Genomic DNA, 24,653 nt, shown 5'->3' with positions numbered 1-24,653 from the left:
TTGAATGAATCACACACTACTTTATTTAGACTTCAAATCACACACACACACACAGAGGGGACCTGCCCCAATCACTGCACCTCAATCAATATCCTCCGCTCCGTCCATCTGATTGAGAGGATGAGAAGGTTTTATGTGATTGCATCAGATAATCAGATTCATTACAACCATCCAGCTGCTGCAAACCTGCAACAATCAACCTCTCGGCACCATCACAGCTCCACCTGTCAATCTACGCTTCCCCTCACTTTACAGACTTTCCATTGTTCAGTCTATAATCTTGACTAAAATGGCTTAAACTCACAATGTACATGTTACACTTATATTTCATTTAATAGTCCATTCCTCACACACTTAAAGTGGACCTATCATGCTATATTTGAATAATATATTGTAGGGCCATACCTATATAAAACATGTCTGTGAAGTTTTTTTTTCAAAATACCAAACAGATCATGCATTTTAGCCATGCCTCATTTCGCTCTATTTGCTCTTTTCCAGCCCTGTTTTTGCGAGGGCTGATTCTGTGAGAAGTCTTCTTCGCTGTGTTTGTGGCAGACTACAGCGCCACCTACAGGCCTGGCATATGTACTACAGCATCTCCAGCGCTTTCGAGCGGTCTCTCATTCCCCTGATAGGTGGAGAGTTGCCCATATAGGCGGAGCACCCCTTTTCTGACGTCAGAACAATTCAAATAATAATCAGCTCCGTTGCAGCCCCGTTTTTAGAGATGTGGGTACGGAGGAAAATAGAGAGGGTTGTGTTTTCTGACACTTGGTGAGTTCCCTGACTCACCGGGGACACATATTCATGTATAAAAGACGTACAAAAGTGCATTTTGCATGATAGGTCCCCTTTAATGTTTATAATATCCTGCTTTATATATTTTTTACTGTAAATTGTGTGTATATTTTCTACTTTTTGTATTGCTGTTTTATTCCTATTTTGAGATGTTTACATTTTAAAATTGTTTATTTCTACTTTAAATTTCTCTTATGTGCAATGCCTTCTTTTTATGCTGCTGCAACGCAAACATTTCCCAAATTGGGATCAATAAAGTGCATCTTATCTTATCTTGCAGGGGAGCTATCATGCAAAATGCACTTTGTGATGTCTTTTATACATAAATATGTGTCCCCGGTGTGTCGGGGAACTCAAGCAGCGTCAGAAAATAAAACACTCTCTCTTTTCCTCCGTACCCAAATCTTTTTAAAAACGGGGGTACAACGAGCGGATACAGATTTGCTGTCGATCTGACGTCAAATCGGCGGCGGACCCACAGAAAGTTGCTATCAGAAACAATGCCTGACGTGTTTTGGACGTAATCTGGTCTTTGTTTACATTAGCAAGCCTCGCTAACACTCAAAGCTAACCTGTCCTGGAGAGCACATGTGTTTAAAAAGCAGGAAGTAAAAAAAGGAACTCACCTTGTGATAAACCTGCAAGAGAAAAAGCATTTGAGCTCCATACTGTTTCAGAAATAATCCTTGATGTGGTTTAGAACAGGATGGCGTTTTATCACAGCAGAATTTAACTTTATCTCCGGTAGAATTCTGATCAGGCATTAGCTCCGCCTCCTCTTTTCTTTTCTTTTTTAGCTAAGGACCCAAAATCCGTGTTTCTCTAACATGGCTTCAAAAGAGGGGTTTGAGCAGTATGAGGCATGGCTACAACGGGTGATCTGTTTGGTATTTTAAGCAAAAAACTTCACAGACATGTTTTGTATAGGAATGGCCCTACAATATATTTTTCCAATATAGCATGATAGGTCCCCTTTACATTTGATGAAACATGCATGGGATTCATGACCTGACTCCCTTAGTTTCACCTTAATTGAACTACAGGTGCATTAAATGTGGTTTCTTGGGAGGTGCTTTTCCAACTCTGCCAGCCTTAAAAGAAGAAATTGATGTGTGTAGTTGTTGCTCCAGAATCCAGCGCTTCTGGATAAAGTTTGGTATACATTTTCTTTTGAACTCTCTATCAAAGAATAATGACAAATGAACTTGATGTGTGCAAAGTAGAGAACAATTCTGAAATATATTTCATTGCGATTTATTTTTAATGATATTGCAATCGTGATTTTAGAGACCAACTAAAGTGATTATATAGGTCAGAAATCAGGTGTGCCACTAAGAACACGGAGTTCTAATAATAATAATAATAATAATAATAATAGTGATAATAATATGTATTGGTATATTTGTACGTTTATTTCTATAGCACTCAAGGTGCTTTAACAATACAAGATGAACAGAAAACAAGAAATTCAAGTCAGATCGAACGTTAAGACCTTTGTATGCCGACCGTGCAGCTTAAGCCCTGAGCCTGTTTTTCGGGCCTCACGGTACGTCCACACAGCAGCTTTTCAAAAATCTTGAAAATCTTGGAGCTGGGCGTGTCTGAAAGCTTGGGGATTTCGCGACCAACAACCAATCACATGAATCTCCCGCCCCCGACATACAAAGCAAAAAACCCCGGTTCTTCTCCACTATTTCTTTAAACATTTATGAGATCAATGTCTATGGTGCTATTTTATGCTACATTCCATGCTGGCTAATGATACTGTCTATGCTTGCTAGCAACGAAGTAAACTAGCAACCAAGTAAACTGGATATAAAATCCCCAAACAAGCGAAAACCTACCAGTTTCACCCACTGTCTCTGCCTCCTCCCTCCATGCCTGGTTCCTCCGGTTTGTATCCCGGTAAGTAAATAGGGACTGGTCATAAAGAACCGGGTGATTTACTACCGCAATAACTAACTTCTCCTCCATTTTTGTTAGGAATATAGAATGAACTGCGGTCTGGCTCTCCCAGCTTGCACGCGGTTTGATTGGCTAGCGCTTGAACTGTCAGATTTGCATAAATGGATCTGATTGGCTGTCGCTTCCAGCTCAGCCTCAAAAGTTGAACATTGTTCAACATTGGAATCCTGAACATCCTGGAAATCCTGGAAATCTTCGCCTCGCCCCCCCACAATGCAGTTCGGCGACAAGCGAGGGAAAGTGACGTCATCCCCATTCAAAGTCAATGGGCGGAGACGCGCTGGAAGCGGTGGACAAATCGCCAAAAGCTGCTGTGTGTACGGGCCGTTAGGCTCGAAAATGACATTCCCAGAACCAGAGATGTTCACAAGTCTTTTTTTGCAAGTCCAAGTCAAGTCTCAAGTCTTTGGTCACGAGTCCAAGTCAAGTCTCAAGTCTTTGTGGGGTGAGACTTGATCAAGTCTCAAGTTTTTGGTCACGAGTCCAAGTCAAGTCTCAAGTCTTTGTGGGGTGAGACTTGATCAAGTCTCAAGTCTTTGGTCACGAGTCCAAGTCAAGTCTCAAGTCTTTGTGGGGTGAGACTTGATCAAGTCTCAAGTCTTTGGTCACGAGTCCAAGTCAAGTCTCAAGTCTCTAAAAAATAAAAGTCTCATGTCTCTTCTGGTTGTAATAAGCCTTCTATTGTCTGCTGCTATCCAGTCTGTTAAGAATACTGCACAGCTATATCTAAGACATTCAAAGCATTTACTGTATTAGTATCACTCCTATATCTATTAGCATACAGTATCAGTACTGATTAGTTGTTTGTTATATGATCACTTTAAACAGGCCATTGCAATGCAATATGAGGACAAACATCACACTTTAGCTAAATGCAAACAACTTATAAGCAAAACACTTCAGAATCAGAAATCAGTATCACAAATACTTTATTAATCCCCCGCAGGGAAACTGTGTTAAAAGTACTGTGCCATTTGCAACTAAAAAACTATTGCTGCAATATTATCTGAAATATACTGAACTGGTGATATTAAAACATGACCTGTTCCAAAAGAGATATCTACCATTAACACCATTTACCAGCCAAATGCTGGTAAATCATGCAAGTGGCTGGTACTGTATGTTGCGCGCACCAGCCACAAATAACAATGGCAATCTATTGAGTGGCTGGTAACATTTCAACATTCACTAGGCTAGCCATTTGGCCAGTGGACAAACATGTTAAAATTTGACCTCTGCAACCGTATTGTTTAATTACACTGGGTCTCTAATGACATCTTTTAAGTCTACTATAAATAAACATATTCCTCTATCCTCTCACTCAAACCCAGTGTAATGGTAACCTGATAAACCTGTAACATTAACGTTACGTGGTCAACAATAAACCTGTAACCTGCCTATAAACCGACAGATGTATTTATGTATGTAACTATGTATTTTTCTACGTTTAACGTTAGCCAGTAGATGGTGGCAGCGGAACGTAATGATTAACGTTACCGACCTTTATGTCATGTCAAGAGTTGAATGTCAACGCCACTCAACGCAAACAAGTGTGACAAGCAAACATTCACTCATCTTTTCAAATATTCAGTTACAAAGCTAGTAGCAAGCTAAGTTAACATTACATAGCTGATGCTGAGCTAAACATGTTTGCTAACCGTCCATATGCGTTAATGTGACTGACCTCTACGGGTGAGTTTTAAAGTGCCTGATTAAATGTTGACGTTGTTGCACCAGCATCCTTGATTTTAATATTGCAGACTTTGCAGTGTGCGCTCCTTTTGTTGGTGCCGCCGGCGTTTTGTTCGAAGTTTTTATAGTTGAACCCAGGGGGATCCAGGATCCTAGTACAGCTATTGTACAGCGCCCGGGGAGCAATGGGAGTGAGGGGGGAAGGGGGATGCCCGGCGCCTTGCTCAAGGGCACCACGGCAGGGCAGGAGGTGAACTGGGACCTCTCCAAGTAGAAGTCCACACTCCAAATGTAGGTCTGGTCGGGGACTTGAACCGGCGACCCTACGGCTCACAGTCCAAGCCCCTACTGACTGCCATAGATTTAGTCCCTAATTTTGCTCTCAAAATGGACCAGATTGATGCATTTAACTTCAACATTTAAAAAAATATCTTCCCGGGGGACCTTGCCCCCGGCCCCCCCTAGAAGAGGTGAGGTTCACCACCTGCCCACACCCCCTGTTAAATTGTCTCACCCACATTGAGGATGCTTCCTACGCCCATGTTTTATTCCATGTGTCAAGTCAGGCAAATTGGGTCAAAATGTTATTGCATCAATGATCTGTTAACATTAAAATCACTAAATATATTCTGTAACTATTTTGCTCTATAGGCAACCCAAGGGCTCAGGTAATGTGATTACTATATGAATAATGGTCCAAAATAACATCAAATGCATAGAGTTTTTCGTAACATACTTTCGTCCCCGGCCGGCCGATACATGCCGCGCATTAAGTGGGCCTGTCTGTCAATTAATCCCCGGTCCACTTTTCCCCCCCAGTCCACTCCTGGTTGAACCTAATTACAAGCGGTACAGCTGCAGGTGTCCTGCCGGTCGCCATGGTGTGACCATGATGTTAATGTTAATGTTAAAGGTGGGGTAGGTAAGTTTGAGAAACCGGCTCGAGATACACTTTTTGTTATATTCCATGGAATGCTCTTAACATCCCGATAGCCGGCCCGGCTAAAGTAACTGGATGGCCTACCTGCCTGTCAGCCTTCCATCGGGGCACAAACTTATCTCGTGCCCTCATTGGTCATGTGCGCGTTCGTGTGTGTTGGAGGAGGGGCTCTGTGAGGAAGTGGCAGATTTTCTCCGGTTGTGTATTTTCAAATTCTAGCGATCTCGAGCCGGTTTCTCAAACTTACCTACCCCACCTTTAATACGCCAAAAATAGAAAACACAATGATTGTTCACGAGTCCCAAAACACGAGTCCAAGTCGAGTCCGAAGTCTTTTGAGCAGGAGTCCAAGTCAAGTCTGAAGTCTCTGTGTGTGCGACTTAAGTGCGACTCGAGTCCGAGTCACAAACTCGAGTCCCCATCTCTGCCCAGAACAAATGACCATATCTTCCCTTCTAAAAGGGGTAAATTAAAAACTTTTTTCTCAAAGCAATGATAAACCTGTGAGTTGGATGTAGAAGAGTCAGAATCAATACATACGTTTTTATATTAAAGTAAATTCAGATTTAACATGTAAATGATAGTGTCCGTCCAAAAAAACAACATTACTTATAGTGAAAACCACCCTTGAATGATGGGATAGTAGACAAAAAGCTTTAGGAATCTAAACTATAACATATAATAAATACCCTGTATCAAGATTGATGCAAAACAAGTGACATTTGACTTTTTTAGAGAGATTTAGAAGAAAAAAAAAACACTTCTGGGGTCATTTGGGTGGATTTTCCATATCTCTGGAACCCATTGGTCGATTTTGATGATTGACACCTCTTTGTAACCGTTAGAGCCAATAGAATCGAGAGGGAGTTCCTAAATCCATCTACACATTTCCATTGGTGAATGAGAGTGATGCGCAGCTAGCATGCCCAAAACCGGAAGCTCTCATACACTCTCGTTGCACTCATAGCAGCTATATATGAAAACTACTCTTATTGACATAAATATGATGATGGATTATCAGTAATCATTTCAAAGTGACACGGAGGCATTGGATTAACCTATGGATTACAAGCAAAAGTAAGACGGATTTGCCGCTTTGGCCCCGTGAAGTGAAGTTGTGTGTTGTCTTTGCTGGCTTTCGCTGACGCAAGTTTTGGTCTCAGTGATGATACGTATGCCATTGGAATCTGTGGAATATCAGCTTTCATATGATATCTGGTGTGTGCAGATCCGATGAAGTATAACATATTTCTACCGTGAGTTATGTGCTAAGTGCGTTAGCACTCTTTCGCTTAGTGCTAATTCAGAGGCTTGGCGTTAGACTTGTGTTTTGTTTCGGTAACAATTGTTCATATCGTCAGTTAGCTGAGTTTCTTCCCGTTAAGTGGGTATGACACATTCATAGTTTGTTAAATGTTAAGAAGCCCTCAGACGTTGTTTCTTGCAAGATGTTGCTTAACAGCAGTGGCGAGCCGTGACTTTTATACCTAGGCCCTCTGACCCCCCCTCCCTCGAGAAAAAAAATAAGAGATATTACGTCACAGCGTATACTTCAGCGGAATATCAAAACAGCGGCCCGGGGTGCAAAACGCATCAATGACAGCGACCCTCTACCACACAAAACAACACCATTTATATAAACACCTATCATGACAGGGCACCCACAGACAAGTAACAATTACAAATGAATTAAGTCGGCACGGCGGCCCGCATTGAAAATGACTTAGGCCTACCTTTGATGATAAATCACTGAAACACAAAGTCCATCCTCCTGTCCTTTTGGATGAAGCACTTGCGGGTCATTCAGCTGATCCTTTGCCACTCCAGTTTATCATTGTAATTCAATCTTGAAAATGACTCGGTTAATAATTTCGCAACGATGTCCTCACTATCACTGAAGTGAGCCATCATGAATGAACTTATGCTAATTATAAATATATCGATCATAAATCTATCGATCTATCGAAAATAATAAAAGTAGGGTAGACATGTGGATATTATCCGGCTGAACAAAACGTGCATTTATCTAACAGGTTCGTTTTCCACAGACCTTATTTCGAGCTATTTTCCAAAACCCTATGGAGAAATCCCGTTGCTTTCTGTCGAGGGAATCCGAGCGAAGCTTACTTCCGGGTTTTAGGACGTGTCACTGCACCACTTGCATAGACCTCACAGCGGGCGGAACTTGTCATAAAGTCCGCGAAAATAAAGCCCACCCATTTAGAGGGAAGATATGATTGGTCAATTGTACTGTCATTTGACATTACTCTCTCATTGAGTTACTATAGCTGGCCCTCTGTGAATGTAGAGAGGGACCAACAAGCTCTCCCGTCTTCACAGTAACTCGCAGAGACGGCATTTAACCCTTCACATTCCAACAGAAACTGAACAGGCAGATTCGAAGGATTTATTTCTTTGGAAATATTATTTTAAATACAATTAAATCAAGTTATTTTGGTAAAACTAATGAAAAATGTAACAACAAAAAAATATTTTAAATAAAATAAAATAAAACGTTTTTAAGAAAAAATGTTTTCAAATATTATTTTTTAGAATATCTTAGGCCCTCACAGAGGGCCTAGAGGGCCCTGACGGCTCGCCACTGCTTAACAGGTTAAATAAGATTTCAAGGAGGTAAAATAGTTATGATAATAAGCATTTAAAGTCAAATGGATGAGGAAGATAACCCACTCACTAAAAGGAAGATGACAAAAATAAATACAATAAAATATGAAATACTATAAAATAAATAAACAAACCGTGTCGCTAGGGTTGGGAACCGATACTCGGTTCCAGATGAGAACCGATAAGAAAATGCCGGGTACCCATACAAAATACACAATTTCGGTTCTGCTTAACGGTTCCGAAAACCCTGTATTCCACCGGGTCCGTCTGCACCGCGGTGACCCGGTGGAATACAGCCAGGGTAAGGGAGGACTGGCCATCTGTGTGTTCTGGAGAATCACAGAACGGCCGGTCGTCAGCGGGCCGTTGGTGGCCGGCTCGGTACGCTGACAGCCGGCACCGCCCTTCATTTTTTTAAACGGCATCATGTAAATTACGGCGACAGAGGTCCACAGTTGCCCCGCAGCGAGGCTCCCCCCGCCCTCCCGTGGACAGTTCACGAGCTCAGTCACTTCATAACACCAAAGATGGATCGCGGTAAACGCTCTGAAGTGAGGCTCCACTGCACTAAAAATGAAAAAGACAAGGCAGTGTAATGCCTGTCAATAGCTTGCCACAGGCATGGCTCAGTTAAAATAAAGCACAGCTATTGTGCAATACATTTGTATTGCATGCAGGCCTATATTTTTTATTTGTAAAAATGTCAGTTAAAGCTTAAAAGAATAAAGATATTTTTGTTATCTAAACATTTGACCTCTTTCTTTTACAATTTTGGAATAGAAACGGGGAATCGATAAGAATCGGAATCGATAAGCAGAACCGGAATCGGTAAATTTAAAACGATTCCCATCTCTACGTGTCGCTGATGCCAACACACCCTAATTCACACTATTTTGTTTTGTTTTACAATAAGATCCTACTTTTGTATTCAGTTATGGAAACAGCAGCAGTCTATTTGCTGAGGTGCCACCAAACGGTTTAACATGTAAAATGTGTCGTATAAACAACAACCGCACATGATGAGGCAGACATGGACATCCATGCTTTAAAAACTACTTAACTTAATGCAACTTAGTCTCAGGATTGTGTTCAATATGAAGCGTGATGTAATGGTTTGTTTTAATAAAGATTTTTGTGAGAAAAAGCCGATCATCACCTCGAGACTTTGACTTTGGACTATCTCTAAATCGATTCAGTAAAACTTAAACACTTAAAATAATGTACAGTAAACACTATAAACTCATCAGTTTTCTTTTTTAAAACACATCCTTCAAATAGTTCTCCGGGGTAAAAAATGAAACATGACAAATATGCTGCCAGCTGCTCCTTTTCCACATGAAATCAAATTAGATGACATTGATTTACTTTGTCGATTGAGTTCAAGTTATTTAGAACATATGTTGCCTATGCCACTGTTAACACACCGTTAACAGTGGCATAGGCAACAAAGATAAAAAATAGTGACAGGAATATTATGCAATCCATTGCATGACACAATGTACCTTTCACCTGCTTTAAAAAAAAAAATGTGAGGAGCTGCCATAGGCTTATCGCCATGATATTTCTATTGTGTTGTTTTAATAGTGTCTTGTGACATTTGCTTTTGAGAGAGAATTGTGTTGATAATCAAGATTCCTTTGGTCCCTTTGTTTCCTTAACTTGTGCAACTTGACATCTGCTTTCTTTCACAACCATAAACACAACTCACACAGCTGTGTTCAATTATTTTTGCTTTACACTGAATCTGGGAATACGTGAGGTTACTGTAATCTGATCATAAAAATGGGAACATGTTAAATACTGTAGATGCACACGTTAGCGATGGTCTCTTTATTTCTTCTATTATGCTTTACACCACACCGCTCCTCCGCTGCCTTAACTGGCTTCCGGTAACTGCTAGAATCCACTTCAAGACACTGGTACTTGCGTACCATGCTGCGAATGGATCTGGCCCTTCCTACATCCAGGACATGGTTAAACTGTACACCCCAACGCGTGCACTACGCTCTGCATCAGCCAAACGGCTCGCTGCACCCTCGCTGCGAGGGGGACCCAAGTTCCCATCAGCAAAAACACGTGGGTTTGCTATCCTGGCTCCAAGATGGTGGAATGAGCTCCCCATTGACATCAGGACGGCAGATAGCTTACACACCTTCCGGCTCGGACTGAAAACTCATCTCTTTCGACTCCACTTCGAGCGATAGAATTATTAACAAAGCACTTATATACTAATAAAGGGCTGGCTTATCTAAAGCCAGTTGAGTAGCACTTGAAATGTTTTTGCTCTATGAAACCTGATGTACTTATATGATTCTGTTTTCTTCAAGTTTGTATTTTGTTGGTCGAACGCACTTATTGTAAGTCGCTTTGGATAAAAGTGTCAGCTAAATGCAATGTAATGTAATTTTCCTTTGAGTTTATTCCCCAATTCAAAAAGGTATTGAATTGGAAGAATAAAGCTCTCAAACATAACAAGCTTTCTTATAGTCAGGTAGAGAACTTGTTAGCTTAGTTTGACGCTACCCATACAATAGGTTCACACGGTTTGTTCAGGACATTTTTGTAGCATTGTTCCATGTGTCAGAACTGTCTGTACACCATTGCTCTGAACATATGACATAAGACAGCAAAGAGGATGCCAAAGATTCCTCTATTAGTCATCTCATGCTCTCTCTACCCTTGGAAACGGTGATCAGATATACGTTGTTATTGTTGTACACAATGTTCTTTTCTTTTCTAACCTCGCCCATTGACGTATATGAATTCCTTCAAATCATTGTAATCGTATATGAAAAAAAACAGTTGCTTTAATATACCAATGCGGCCGTAACCAAGAATAGTGTTATTGCAAAATGTATATTTGAAAAAAATCAAGATTGACACTATTAAAACAGCTTACTATAAGTTCACATTTGCACTGAATGATTTAACCCCGCCCTAACAAGAGCAACAACATGAAAAAACTTGTCACTTACACACATAGTGCTCAGAAGAGCTTTTATCACCTATTCAATTCAATTAAATTCAAAACCTTTATTTATACAGATAAAACCCATTGAGATCATAGACCTCTTTTACAATGGTGACCTGCTTCAATTAGTTCCAAACATTAATACAAACATGACAGAAAACAAAGGACATTATATGATACTACAGTTTGTATACTAGTAGCATTTACAGACACCAATATTTTCTGATTGTATAGCGTCTATCCTAGCTTTAAAAACATGAAATGGAATCAAACTGCTTAGCTTCCATTCCTTTTGTAGACTGTTCCATGCTAGCGGCGCTGCGCATCTAAAAGCTGTATTTCCTAATACAGTCCTAGCAGTTGGCGCATGTAATACAACCACAGCTTTAGATCTCAGGCAGTAGCCATTTACAATACGCTGTGAGATCAGGGAACAGATGTAAGACGGAAGTTTCCCTAACATTGCTTTATAAATAAAAAGATACCAGTGATTTAGCCGCCGTACAGTAAGTGAAAGCAACCCTGCCCTTGTATACAGGGTACAATGATGAGTCAAAGTCTTACAGTCTGTCACAAACCTTAGTGCACTGTTACAAAAGAAGACACCTATAGGCAGCTTTACAAACACTTTAAATCTACTAAACTTGGGTTATTGAACAGTGACGCTCAATGGAGCTCGGAAAGTGTGACACAAAAGACAATACGTTTATAAAAACACTGAACTTTCTCATGGAGAGAACTATTGAAGGGTTTTCATGATAATGTTAAATAATGTTATATATATATACGATTGATTGATCTATTTTTAAGTAAAGGGCAGGTAAAATAAGACTTTCTCCCTGTTCCTTTCCATCAGGGGCTGTACGATCTGCTCAAAGTGTCCATGTCATGTGAATTATTTAAAACAAGTTCAATGAGTTTTTTTATTTTTAACGTTGGCACACTCCACACACAACGAGCCCTGCACTTTACCAGGAAGAAACAATTGGTTCCTGTTTGGTAGAATGTGTAACTGTCAATCATGCAGCAAGTAAGCAGTTATTGAGAATTGAGAGATATAACTAAAAAAAAAATCGAAAAACATTAAAAAAAACATTGTATCACTTAAAGGTAGGTAATGGAGAAACCAGCTGGAGTGCGCTAGAATTTGAAAGTACACAACCAGAAGAAATGTGCCCCTTCCTTACAGAGCCCCTCGGGGCGGGGTTAAATCATGATAGGTCCCCTTTAAAATACTCATTATGCTTAATTGCACATTAAAACACCATTTATTTTTAAATGTTTGTATTATGATAATTTATGCATCTTTTACTTCAATGTTAAACTTGGGTATGGTTTATTTGAATGACTTTATATACAACTGGGTAGCTTAAAGTATCATATTATAATGTAGGTGTGAATGATAATGTATTGGTTGACTTAATTGTTATTAATAACCTACATTTTCAAAGCAACTAGTAACTAAATATGTACAATACTTTTAGTGGAGTAATAGTACAGCGTTTGACTACAGAATTTAGTGGAGTAAAAGTATGTCGTAGCAGCATAATGTAAAAATACTAAGTTATAGTAAAAGCACCTCAATTGTACAGTACTTGAGAACATGTATTTGGTTACTATACACAACTAGTGAAGTAGTATAAAAGTAGTTCAAAGAGCTTTACAGTTCAAAATTATTTGTGATACGGGATGATTGAATTAATACTCAGACATTAAAAGGCATTGCGTCAGAACAATTTAACGCAAAATGAATGAAATGAATGTGAACGATTGCATTTTACAAAACACTGGGAGATACATGCCTGCTGCAAACACAACATCATCAGAAAAAAACAGTTGACTTGGGGATTTTTCACATGCATACCTTCTAAGAATATGTGTTAAGGTATGAAGGGGGTTGTTGTTATGAGAAGGAACTAAAGATTCTGGTGAAAAACGTACTGTCGTCAAAGGTTGTGGGCGGAGCTAGGTATGAGGTGTGGAGTATTTAATTGTCAGGACAGAGGGAAGAAGGCACAGTGAAAATGGCTCTTCACCAACTTCTGTGTGGTTCAGCTGTGATGATCATCCTCTTATCCAATGGTGAGAAAGATCATGTGATTTATCTTTACAATTTTACAAATGTTTGGTTGTTAAAAGGATAAAAGGCTAATTTGCTTAAAGTGCTTGTAATCAGTTGCAATCCGTTCTGCTTTGATTACAACTATATTGATTGGATCCAGTATTTGATATTTCTTTATTTAAAACTATGATGAATTAACATGGACAGCAACAGTATTGGTACTGTTATTAAGGTAATTCCTTATTGTTTTATCTGCTGGAGAAACGATGCAGAACTAGAATATGTCAGGGCGGGTTAACCCATCAATGTTAACGGACCATCATTTATCATGATAACCCTTATCAACATTGTGGTATTAAAATCCTTTCCTAAAAGCACAACAAGAAGCTTAAAACATGGTGTCTCCCTGCACTGAAAGAAACCATTTCTTAGCAATTTAGTTGGAAAAAAACCCAAAAATAATCGCATTTGTTCATGTTTAAGCTAATTTTTTGTTGCCGTATTTTCACGTTTTATTTTCTTTGCACTGAGAGTTCTATTGTGTTTCCGTGTGTTTAGTTATTTTGTGAGATTGCTTAGAAGAAATGTGTTATTTGACAAGGCAAGGCGTGCTGAAGTTCATCCATCTAATGTCCAAAGTAAAGCATTATCAATGAGTCCATCAGGATTTTGGGTTTGTCTAGGCTGCAGATTCTGTGACACGATAAGGCAGACTCCATTGGAAATATGTGGAATATCGACTTTAAAGTGAATTGAAAGGAAATGAAGTGGCAAGCCACAGTCAAACTATCATAGAGTATATCCTGTGTGGATCTATGGAGTGCATCTACTCAAATACTTAAGTACAACATCAAAGTACTTATCATTTCAAGCCACTTTATAGTTCAATTCCACTACAAGTCTAAGAGAACTGTTACACCGTTTTGTATTGTACTTTAAAGTTTAGTTACTTTACAAAATAACATTTGTGAACAAAAAATCCCAAGAGTCTATAAAATATTATTACTAGCAAACAGTATGTACAAGTAAATCAAATCAATCAATTATTTGGTTTGTTTCTTTGATTTTAGATTGGGTTAGTACATTCTTCTGACTATACTTTATATCCTTATGTCCTAATAAAATGTTCAATACAGGAACTTTGCTTGTAGTATTTTCACAGTGTGGTATTAGTAAGTTTACTTAACTAAAAGATAGATACATTGTTCCACCACTAAATGCTTGTCATCCTTTGTTTCAACCAAGACGTTTGCATAACATTTTTCTTTCTGTGTTCTCAATTTCAGGATGTCATTCACAACAGCAGCCAGGTAAGCGTCCAAGAGCAACATTACAAGTTTATTTATGAAAATGACTGGTTGTACATATCCATATCCATGTCTAATCTGTTCTCTTTTCTCTGTCAGCATGTGGCCGGGCACCAAACAACCCCAGAATTGTGGGAGGTCAAGATGCAGCTGCAGGAACTTGGCCCTGGATAGCCAGTTTACAAATTGATGAGGATCACAGTTGTGGAGGGTCCCTGATCAGCAATATGTGGGTTCTGACTGCTGCTCACTGCATCCCAGGGTAAGGAATCAAGTTTTCTCTTAGAAATATTACAGGAATTGTTTCTATTTTGTTTGCAAAAGTTAAATAATAAACCTAAATGTACTATTTTGTCTTAAGGTATCTCACAAACATGACTGTTGTTCTGGGCCGCGAAAGCATGAAAGGTCAAAACTTGAACGAAGTGTCAAGGGCAGTTGATAAGATCATAACCCATCCTGCTTACGATGCATTGAGCAAAGACAACGACATGGCTCTTCTGAAGCTGTCGAGACCCGTAAACTTTACCGACTACATCCAGCCGGTGTGCTTGGCCTCTGCAAACAGCACCTTCTACACCGGTGTGACAACAACTGGGTCGTTGGTTTTGGTACTACATCAAGTGGTAAGCTCACTGACTCCACACTTGATCACACATTGATGGGTACATATGTCTGTTGTCTTTTTAAACACCAATTTCTCTCTGATTAGGTGGCCCCAATGCCGACACCCTGCAGGAAGTGAGGGTCCCAATCGTGGGAAACAATGAGTGCACATGTGCCTAACCCAAATCTCACAGACAACATGATCTGTGCTGGGTTAAGAGCTGGAGGGAATGATTCATGTCAGGTAACCAACTTTTTGTGTATTTACTTTTTGACACTTTCTTCAGAAATTTATTTTACAGGAGCACGAAAATGTGCAAAAAGACGCAGTGGGAATATTGAATTGAATTCAGTAGTAGGGTGGCTGATTGGTTTCAATATAATCTCAATACACATCCCAGAAATCTATAAGATTATATAAATGAGCTATCGGTCATGCTAATTACAAGCTTCTCTTTGACTACCCAAAATTAAAATTTGTATTATGTGTGTGTTACCTTAATGTAGTTTTCAAAGTTTGTCCCAGTTGCAAGAATTGTTGACTTACCCTAAAGTTTTAAGTAACATAACGTAACATCCAGTCTTTGTGCTAAGCTAGGCTCAACACATAGATACATCCACCAAATAAACACAGAGTTGAAGCCAAATGAAGTTCTCATGACTTTGATTAAGACAGAAGGAAATAAGCAAGCCTTCCACTGCATTGATTAAAAGTATGTCCAGTAAATGTATTTTAAAGGAAGTCAGGCTGTATCAAACAACAAGCTTTATCAAATCTCAAATTCTTGGTAAAATCATTGAAACGGTTGTTTTCCAACAGCCGAGTCATTTCTTGAATCTAAATAACTGTTTTGATGTGTTCCAGTCAGGCTTTCAACCAACCACAGCACTGAGACTGCTCTTGTAAAGGTCTTCAATGACATCCACTTAAACACAGACAGTGGCAGAACTTCAGTGTTAGTATTATTAGATCTCAGTGCTGCGTTTGACACTGTTGACCACAACATATTACTTGACCTACAATAAAACTGGGTGGGACTTTCGGCAACAGTTCTACACTGGTTTGAATCCTACTTAAGGGACAGGAACAATTGTGTTTCTATAGGTAAATTCACATCTGAAAAAAATACATTTCAGACCTCCTGCTAAATTATGAACCATCCAGAACTCTCAAGTCTTCTGGTCAGCTTTCTGTCCCCAGAGTCAGAACTAAACATGGAGACGTTCAGTTATTATGCTCCAAATATCTGGAACAAACTACCAGAAACCTGCAGGTCCGCTGCAACTCTTATTACTTTTAAATCCAGGCTGAAGACTTTCCTTTTTTCCGCTGCTTTTAATTGATATATTCCGCTGCACTGTAACTTTTATTCATGTACCTTTGTTATTCTTGTTTTATTATCTTTGCTTTTAAATTAGTGTTTTTAAATGCCAATGTATAATAAGTTTCTTAATGCTCTTAATTTCTTTCATTTTTGTAAAGCACGTTGAATTGCATTGTGTTGAAATGTGCTATATAAATAAACTTGCCTTGCCATGCTTTAGCAGGGTGGATGCTTCTATCATATAACGTCAACCATCAATTTCTTTCTACAGGGAGACTCAGGTGGACCAATGATGATCAAAACTGGTTCAGTCTGGGTCCAGAGTGGTGTTGTGAGTTTTGGAGAAGAATGCGCCTTGCCAGATTATCCAGGAGTTTACGCCCGTGTGTCCAACTACGAAGACTGGATCAAAAATCACACTGGCTCTAGCCAACCAGGCTTTGTTGACTCCATGTCCTCAGGAGTTGACACCGACTTAACCTTTGACTGTTCTGAAATAACCACAAACACCGAACCCCCCAAACCTTATCCCACCACCCATCACCCCTATCCCACCACCCATCACCCCTATCCCACCACCCATCACCCCCATACCACCGATGACGGCAGTGTGTTTGGCAGTGGTGAGAGAGTGATCTCCTCACTCGGTCTTCTCCTTATGTCTCTCTATGCGCTGGTCGGAGGCATATAAACATGGAGATGTTGAAGTAAGACAAGTTTAGGGTTTCTGTGCCCAAATGGCTCATTCACTTGATTTGATATGAGCCCTAATTGTTCGAAAATAGAACATATGATTTAAGATATATAACTGAAATGTTTTAATTAGCGATAACCCTTCTTGTGATTTAAAATAATATAATAATTTAAATGTGATCATTTGTTCCTTTAATCAAAGTGTTAAACTTATCTTGATTCCATTTCTGGTGGAAAGTCAATCGTTTTGCAGATGACTGGATTAAGTTTTCAACGATTTTGCATTGTCTTGTAAAGATTGTTTTTCCAGACATGACGGGATAAAAACTAAAATAAAGAATTATCTTTTGTGTAATAAAATGGTTTCCTTTTTGGGTCAGCAGGCCTATGAATAAGGTGACTAGTTTGGGTTGATGAGAGCCTTGAGAATGAACCAAAACAGTAAAGTTTGGGATACCAAAACAGTGCGCTGAAAGACACTAAAACTCTAGTGCTAACTCTTATAGGTTCATTCCTGTATTGTATTATGTGTGTGTTTATTGTAGTTTTGGTCTAGTTATGTTCAAATGACCTTAATGTAGTTTTCAAAGTTGCAATAATTGTTGACTTAACTTAAAGTAACATAACGTAATTTACAAACGTTGTGTTAAACTGGGCTGAACACATAGATACATCCACCAGATTAACCTAACCCTACCTAATCTAAAGTTTAAAGGTGGGGTAGGTAATTTTTGAGAAACCAGCTCGAGTGCGCTAGAATTTGAAAATACACAGCCGGAAAAAATCTGCCACTTCCTTACAGAGCCCCTCCTCCAACACACACGAACGCGCACATGACCAATGAGGGCACGAGTTAAGTTTGTGCCCAGATGGAAGGCTGACAGGCAGGTAGGCCATCCAGTTACTTTAGCCGAGCCGGCTCAGATGATTGGTCGTGCTTTTTACAGCGCTACGGCTTCCACTGATGATAGTTTTTAATGGATTTGTTGTCAAAGCACTTCAGATATTCATTGCTATCGGATGTTAAGAGCATTCCATGGAATATAATAACAAGTGTATCTCGAGCCGGTTTCTCAAACTTACCTACCCCTCCTTTAAGTAACATAACTGCCAGACTTTGTGCTAAGCTAGGCTGAACACATACATCCAACAAATTAACGTAACCCTGACCGAACATCACCTTAAGGTTAAGTCACATAATGTAACTTCAAGACTTTGTGCTAAGCTAGGCTAAACACATAGATACATCCACCAAATTAACCTAACCCGACCTCATCTAAAGATTAAGTAACATAACTTCCAAACTTTGTGCTAAACTAGGCTGAACACATACATCCACCAAATGGGTACATAGATGTCATTAGACCAATTAAAAAAAACAAAAAAAAAACTACTGTGGCTCAAAACTAATATCTACCAAGAGCTCCGGAATAAGATAAGATGGACCTTTATTGATCAACCAAAGGGATATTATAACATTATAAAAAAACATAAAGTCCTTTGTACAAGATGAACTCCACTCATAAGTCGACTGTTCAAACCTGAAAAACTGGAAGCTGTTATTTTTCTGCTCTGTCATTCTCCATAGCGCTCATCAGATAGGATTACTCATGGTAGCACACCCACATATATTTATGTTATCCTGGCAAGGAAGTAAAACTCTCCCCTGGCCTGCAGTATCAATGGTGTGAAAAATAGCATGCACTGAGTCTAAGTGTGTGTGAGCACTCATTCGGTGTGTGTTATGTGTGAATCTGGCCTTTGTGTACATCACAGTGCCTTTAAATGCCTTTCAAGGTTCACAAACTTCCGATGATGAAATGAAAACCTAACTGGGCCAAATGTACGTTATTCTTTCATTCCCTTTTTACTCTCTAAACGTTAATTTTCAAATATTCACACAGGAATGCGACTCCTATCCCCAGCAGACCGCCGTGCATCGTTTGTGAAAAACCTGCAATATGTTCTGCGTCGCTAATCGGAAAACTAACTAGCAAGCAGCCCGGAGCAACAGTCTCATTGTTATTCCGTGGATGGGATTACTTTATTCTCAGTGGTGTAAATTGTAAATCGAGAGAGCTTTCTATTGGTTTAGAATAGAATCACCAATGTTGCACTTGATGCAGAAGATTCTCACTGAATTGAAACTCCTAACAGGCACAAAAAAAGGAATTTGTCGATTAACCACAGTCATTAAACGCATGGACGTAGTGCTGAGAAGAGGTCTCATCAGCCATTACAAAGGAAAACACCTATAGGCAGCTTGACAAACATTACGCAACACTTTTTATCTACTAAACTTGGGTTATTGAACAGTGACGTCCAATAGAGCAAAAGACAGAAGAAAACAAAGGTCACTTTTCTTTTTTTAATGTAATGTATGACTGAACTTTGTTATGGTGAGAATTATAGTTGTTTTCATGTTAGACTAAAAGGAATCGTTAAAGTTAAAACAAAAAAGAAATGAATGTAAACTATTTCATTTATATCTGAATGAACTTTTATTTGAGATACCTCTGCAACACTGGGAGCTTCATGCATGCAGATGAGATACCTCATTCATCATGCATGCTGCAGACACAAAGGCATCAAGAAAAACAAGTTTGACTTGGGGATTTTTTTCACATGTTCCCGTTAATAGCTTCTTAAAATATGTGTTGACTTGTGTGTGATCGGTTGTCACGTTTAGAAATTAAAAAATGCAGATGAAAGCTACGGTATAAAGTTGTGGGCGAAGCTAGGTATGAAGTATTAAATAGTGATCACAGAGGGAAGAAGGCACAGTGAAAATGGCTCTCTACCAATTTCTGTGTGGTTCAGCGGTGATGATCATCCTCTTATCCAATGGTGAGAACGTTCATGTGATTTTTCTTTAAGCAATTACAAATGTTTGGTTGTTAAATGATATTATGCTAATGTATTGAGTTGATGTTGGTATCTCAAGGGACCAAAATAGTAGAGATTGTGTAGCTGATCTCTAAATCTTCCTTCAAATTAAAGAGTAAATATTTCATCTACTAATAACTGGGAAATTACTGATTTTATTATGTGATCAAAAGGAGTTCAAGTGCATGTGAAGGACAAACAATTAAAGTCACTGAAGTGTTGGAGTAATTGTAATCAGTGCTAACCGTGCGGCTTGATTTGGATTTCTTTCTTGCACTATTTTTGATTGGATCCAGTCTTTCTATTTATTTATTTAATAAAGTATTAATAAAATGGTCAGCAAAAGTATTAGTACTTTGATTTGGGTTAATCTTTGAATTAGTTTTGTCTGCTGGAGAGGCAGTGCAGAAGTGAAATATTTCAAACCAGGTTTACCCATCTGGGTCAATGGACCATAAAGTAATATGAAACCCATTGTAGTCATTTTGGTTTTTTAAATCCTCACAAAAACACAACAGGAATATTTTGTCTCCCCGTCGTCAGCAAATTAGTCGAAAAACCACCAAAAATAATGGGATTTAATAGAAAATTAAACTGGTTGAGCTGATTTTTTGTTGTTGTATTTTATTTTGCACTCATGAGTTCTCTGGTGTTCTCGTGTTCACTTGTTTTGTTTGGTTGCTGAGAAAAAAATGAGCACGAGTGTGTTATTGGACAAAGTGTGAAGTTTATCAAACTAAAGTCAAAAGTAAAGCATTACCAGTAAGTACATCAGGAGTTTGGGATGGGCTAGACTGCAGATTTGGTGACACGACAAGGCAGACTTTAAAGTGAACTGATAGGATATTTTTTAGTTTTCTAAATATTTCAGATGAGTCAATTTCTGCCTTCAATAAAGCAGACCCTCTGTTAAACTACCACATCTCATGTCTGTTGTTGATGTGTGCTCATAAAGGCATGCAAGGGTGGATCGTAAGTGCATTTACTGAAGTACACTGATGAAGTACTTTACTTGAGTATTATCTTTTCATTCTACCTTAAACTTCAACTCCACTACAAATCAATGGGAATATATTGTGTACTGTAATACTTTCACTTATCTAGATACTAGGTAGTTTACAAAATAAGATGTTTACATAAAAAAAAAGAAGTGAATTTATTTAGGAACTAGCAAAGTCAATCAATCAACAAGCCATGTTCTATGAATGATCAATTACACATTCATCTAACTATAGTCAATCATCTGAACTCAGTAAAATGCCAATACAGGAGCTATGCGTGTAGTTTTTTCACAGTGTGGTATTAGTAAGTGTACTTAAATAAAAGATTGTTGTTGAAGATAAATTGTTCCACCACTAAATGCTTGCCATCCTTGGTTTCAAGCAAGACCTTTGCATAACATTTTGTTCTCAATTTCAGGATGTCATTCACAACAGCAGCCAGGTAAGCGTATATGAGCAACATAACAAGTTCTTCAAGATTCCTTCAGTGAGTTATGAAAAGGACTGGTTCTACATGTCCATGTCTAATCTGTTCTCTTTTCTCTGTCAGCATGTGGCCGGGCACCAAACAACCCCAGAATTGTGGGAGGTCAAAATGCGGCTGCAGGAACTTGGCCCTGGGTAGCCAGTATACAAGTGAATGGCAAGCACTATTATGGAGGGTCCCTGATCAGCGCTATGTGGGTTCTGACCGCTGCTCACTCTATCTCAGAGTAAGGAATCACCGTTGATCAAGTTTTCTTTTAGATATTTTACAGGGAATTGTTCATTTGTTGCTTCCTAGTTGAGAGCGGAATGAGATAATTTATATCAATCAGTACTCTGGATGCTTAAAGTCACAAAAATACATTTACCATGTTGATTCTTTGTCTTCAAGTCGCAACATGACGGTTGTTCTGGGCCTCGAAAGCATGTCTGGTCCAAACTTGAACAACGTGTCAAAGGCAATTGATAAGATCATATTCCATCCTATGTACAACTCCCTCAATTTGGACAACGACATGGCTCTTCTGAAGCTGTCGAGCCCGGTGAACTTTACAGACTACATCCAGCCGGTGTGCTTGGCCTCTGAAAACAGCACCTTCTACACCGGTGTCAACAGCTGGGTCGTTGGTTTTGGTTTTACATCAAGTGGTAAATTCACTGACTACAGACACAATGATGTCTTTTGTCTTTTTCAACACCAATTGTAATATTAACGTTTGAATCATCTCTGATTAGGTGCCAAGGCCGACACCCTGCAGGAAGTGAGGGTCCCAGTCGTGGGAAACAATGAGTGCACATGTGCCCACCACGATCTCACAGACAACATGATCTGTGCTGGGTACAGATCTGGAGGGAATGATTCATGTTGGGTAACCAACTTTTTTTGTATTTACTTTGTGACACTTTATTCAGAAATGTATTGTACAGGGGGATGAAAGAGAGAAGGAACATCTAAAAAGGTGGGTGGCTTTTATAACCAGTAGATACGTTTCAAAATAATCTTAATATGCATCCCTGAATTATGAACTGTAATATATAAATGGGCTGCAGGTCATGCACGTTTATAAGCTTGACTTTTTGCTTTTGCTCTAGTTATGTTAGAATGACTTTACTTACAAGGTGTGTTCCTGTTGCAAGAAATGTTGACTTAAGTTTAAGCAATATAACATCACTGAGGGAAACACTTCCAGACTTTGTGTTAAGCTAGGCTAAAAACATCAAAGACACAGCCAACAAATAAACACACAAAGTTGAAGCCAAATGAAGTTCTCGTAACTTTCATTCAGACATGGAAAAAACCAGCTTTCGACATAATGACTAAGATAAAGCTTCATACATTTATTTTAAGTCAGGTCAGACTGAAACAAACAAAGAGCCTTAGGGGAATCAAGCTTTAGCAGGGTGGATGCTTCTATCATATAACCTCAACCATCAATTTCTTTCTACAGGGAGACTCAGGTGGACCAATGATGATCAAAAAGGGTTCAGTCTGGGTCCAGAGTGGGGTTGTGAGTTTTGGAAACTGTGGCGCGCCGAAGTTTCCTGGAGTTTACGCCCGTGTGTCCAACTACGAAGACTGGATCAAAAATCACACTGGCTCTAGCAAACCAGGCTTTGTTGACTACATGTCCTCAGGAGTTGATAGCGACTTGGACTTTGTCTGTCCCACCGCCTATCCCACCACCCAACACCCCTATCCCACCACCCAACACCCCTATCCCACCACCCAACACCCCTATCCCACCACCCAACACCCCTATCCCACCACCCATCACCCCTATCCCACCACCCAACACCCCTATCCCACCACCCAACACCCCTATCCCACCACCCATCACCCCCATACCACCGATGACGACAGTGTGTTTTGCAGTGGTGAGAGAGTGATCTCCTCACTCGGTCTTCTCCTTATGTCTCTCTATGCGCTGGTCGGAGGCATATAAACATGAAGATGTTGAAGTAAGACAAGTTTAGGGTTTCTGTGTCCAAATGGCTCATTCACTTGATTTGATATGAGCCCAAATTGTTCGAAAATAGAACATATGATTTAAGATATATAACTGAAATGTTTTAATTAGCGATAACCCTTCTTGTGATTTAAAATAATATAATAATTTAAATGTGATCATTTGTTCCTTTAATCAAAGTGTTAAACTTATCTTGATTCCATTTCTGGTGGAAAGTCATCATTTTGCAGATGACTGGATTAAGTTTTCAACGATTTTGCATTGTCTTGTAAAGATTGTTTTTCCAGACATGACGGGATAAAAAACAAAAATAAAGAATTATCTTTTGTGTTTATACATTTTTTCATTTTTGGGTCAGCAGGCCTATGAATAAGGTGACTAGTTTGGGTTGATGAGAGCCTTGAGAATGAACCAAAACAGTAAAGTTTGGGATACCAAAACAGTGCGCTGAAAGACACTAAAACGACACTAAAACTCTAGTGCTAACTCTTATAGGTTCATTCCTGTATTGTATTATGTGTGTGTTTATTGTAGTTTTGGTCTAGTTATGTTCAAATGACCTTAATGTAGTTTTCAAAGTTTTCAAAGTTGCAATAATTGTTGACTTAACTTAAAGTAACATAACGTAATTTACAAACGTTGTGTTAAACTGGGCTGAACACATAGATACATCCACCAGATTAACCTAACCCTACCTAATCTAAAGTTTAAAGGTGGGGTAGGTAATTTTTGAGAAACCAGCTCGAGTGAGCTAGAATTTGAAAATACACAGCCGGAAAAAATCTGCCACTTCCTCACAGAGCCCCTCCTCCAACACACACGAACGCGCACATGACCAATGAGGGCACGAGTTAAGTTTGTGCCCAGATGGAAGGCTGACAGGCAGGTAGGCCATCCAGTTACTTTAGCCGAGCCGGCTCAGATGATTGGTCGTGCTTTTTACAGCGCTACGGCTTCCACTGATGATAGTTTTTAATGGATTTGTTGTCAAAGCACTTCAGATATTCATTGCTATCGGGATGTTAAGAGCATTCCATGGAATATAACAACAAGTGTATCTCGAGCCGGTTTCTCAAACTTACCTACCCCTCCTTTAAGTAACATAACTGCCAGACTTTGTGCTAAGCTAGGCTGAACACATACATCCAACAAATTAACGTAACCCTGACCGAACATCACCTTAAGGTTAAGTCACATAATGTAACTTCAAGACTTTGTGCTAAGCTAGGCTAAACACATAGATACATCCACCAGATTAACCTAACCCGACCTCATCTAAAGATTAAGTAACATAACTTCCAAACTTTGTGCTAAACTAGGCTGAAC

At 39.2% G+C, this 24,653-nt stretch overlaps 1 protein-coding gene across 1 annotated transcript; it reads left to right on the top strand.

Moving 5' to 3' along the window:
• Window positions 1-12,939: 12,939 nt before the first annotated feature.
• Window positions 12,940-23,303, top strand: LOC117535257 (transmembrane protease serine 9-like). Its single transcript, XM_034199657.1, is given in 14 exon segments — window positions 12,940-13,076; window positions 14,343-14,366; window positions 14,463-14,625; window positions 14,725-14,953; window positions 14,956-14,989; window positions 15,076-15,142; window positions 15,144-15,213; window positions 16,566-16,983; window positions 19,808-19,834; window positions 21,293-21,316; window positions 21,425-21,587; window positions 21,752-22,008; window positions 22,096-22,229; window positions 22,809-23,303. Coding segments are annotated over 14 exon segments (2,163 nt in total). The 5' UTR covers window positions 12,940-13,018.
• The last annotated feature ends 1,350 nt before the right edge of the window (window positions 23,304-24,653 follow it).

This window comes from Gymnodraco acuticeps, unplaced genomic scaffold (genome assembly GCF_902827175.1).
Source record: "Gymnodraco acuticeps unplaced genomic scaffold, fGymAcu1.1, whole genome shotgun sequence".
Lineage (NCBI taxonomy): Eukaryota > Metazoa > Chordata > Actinopteri > Perciformes > Bathydraconidae > Gymnodraco > Gymnodraco acuticeps.
Note: the sequence above shows the minus strand (reverse complement) of the source record. Positions and strands in the feature narration are given on the sequence as shown.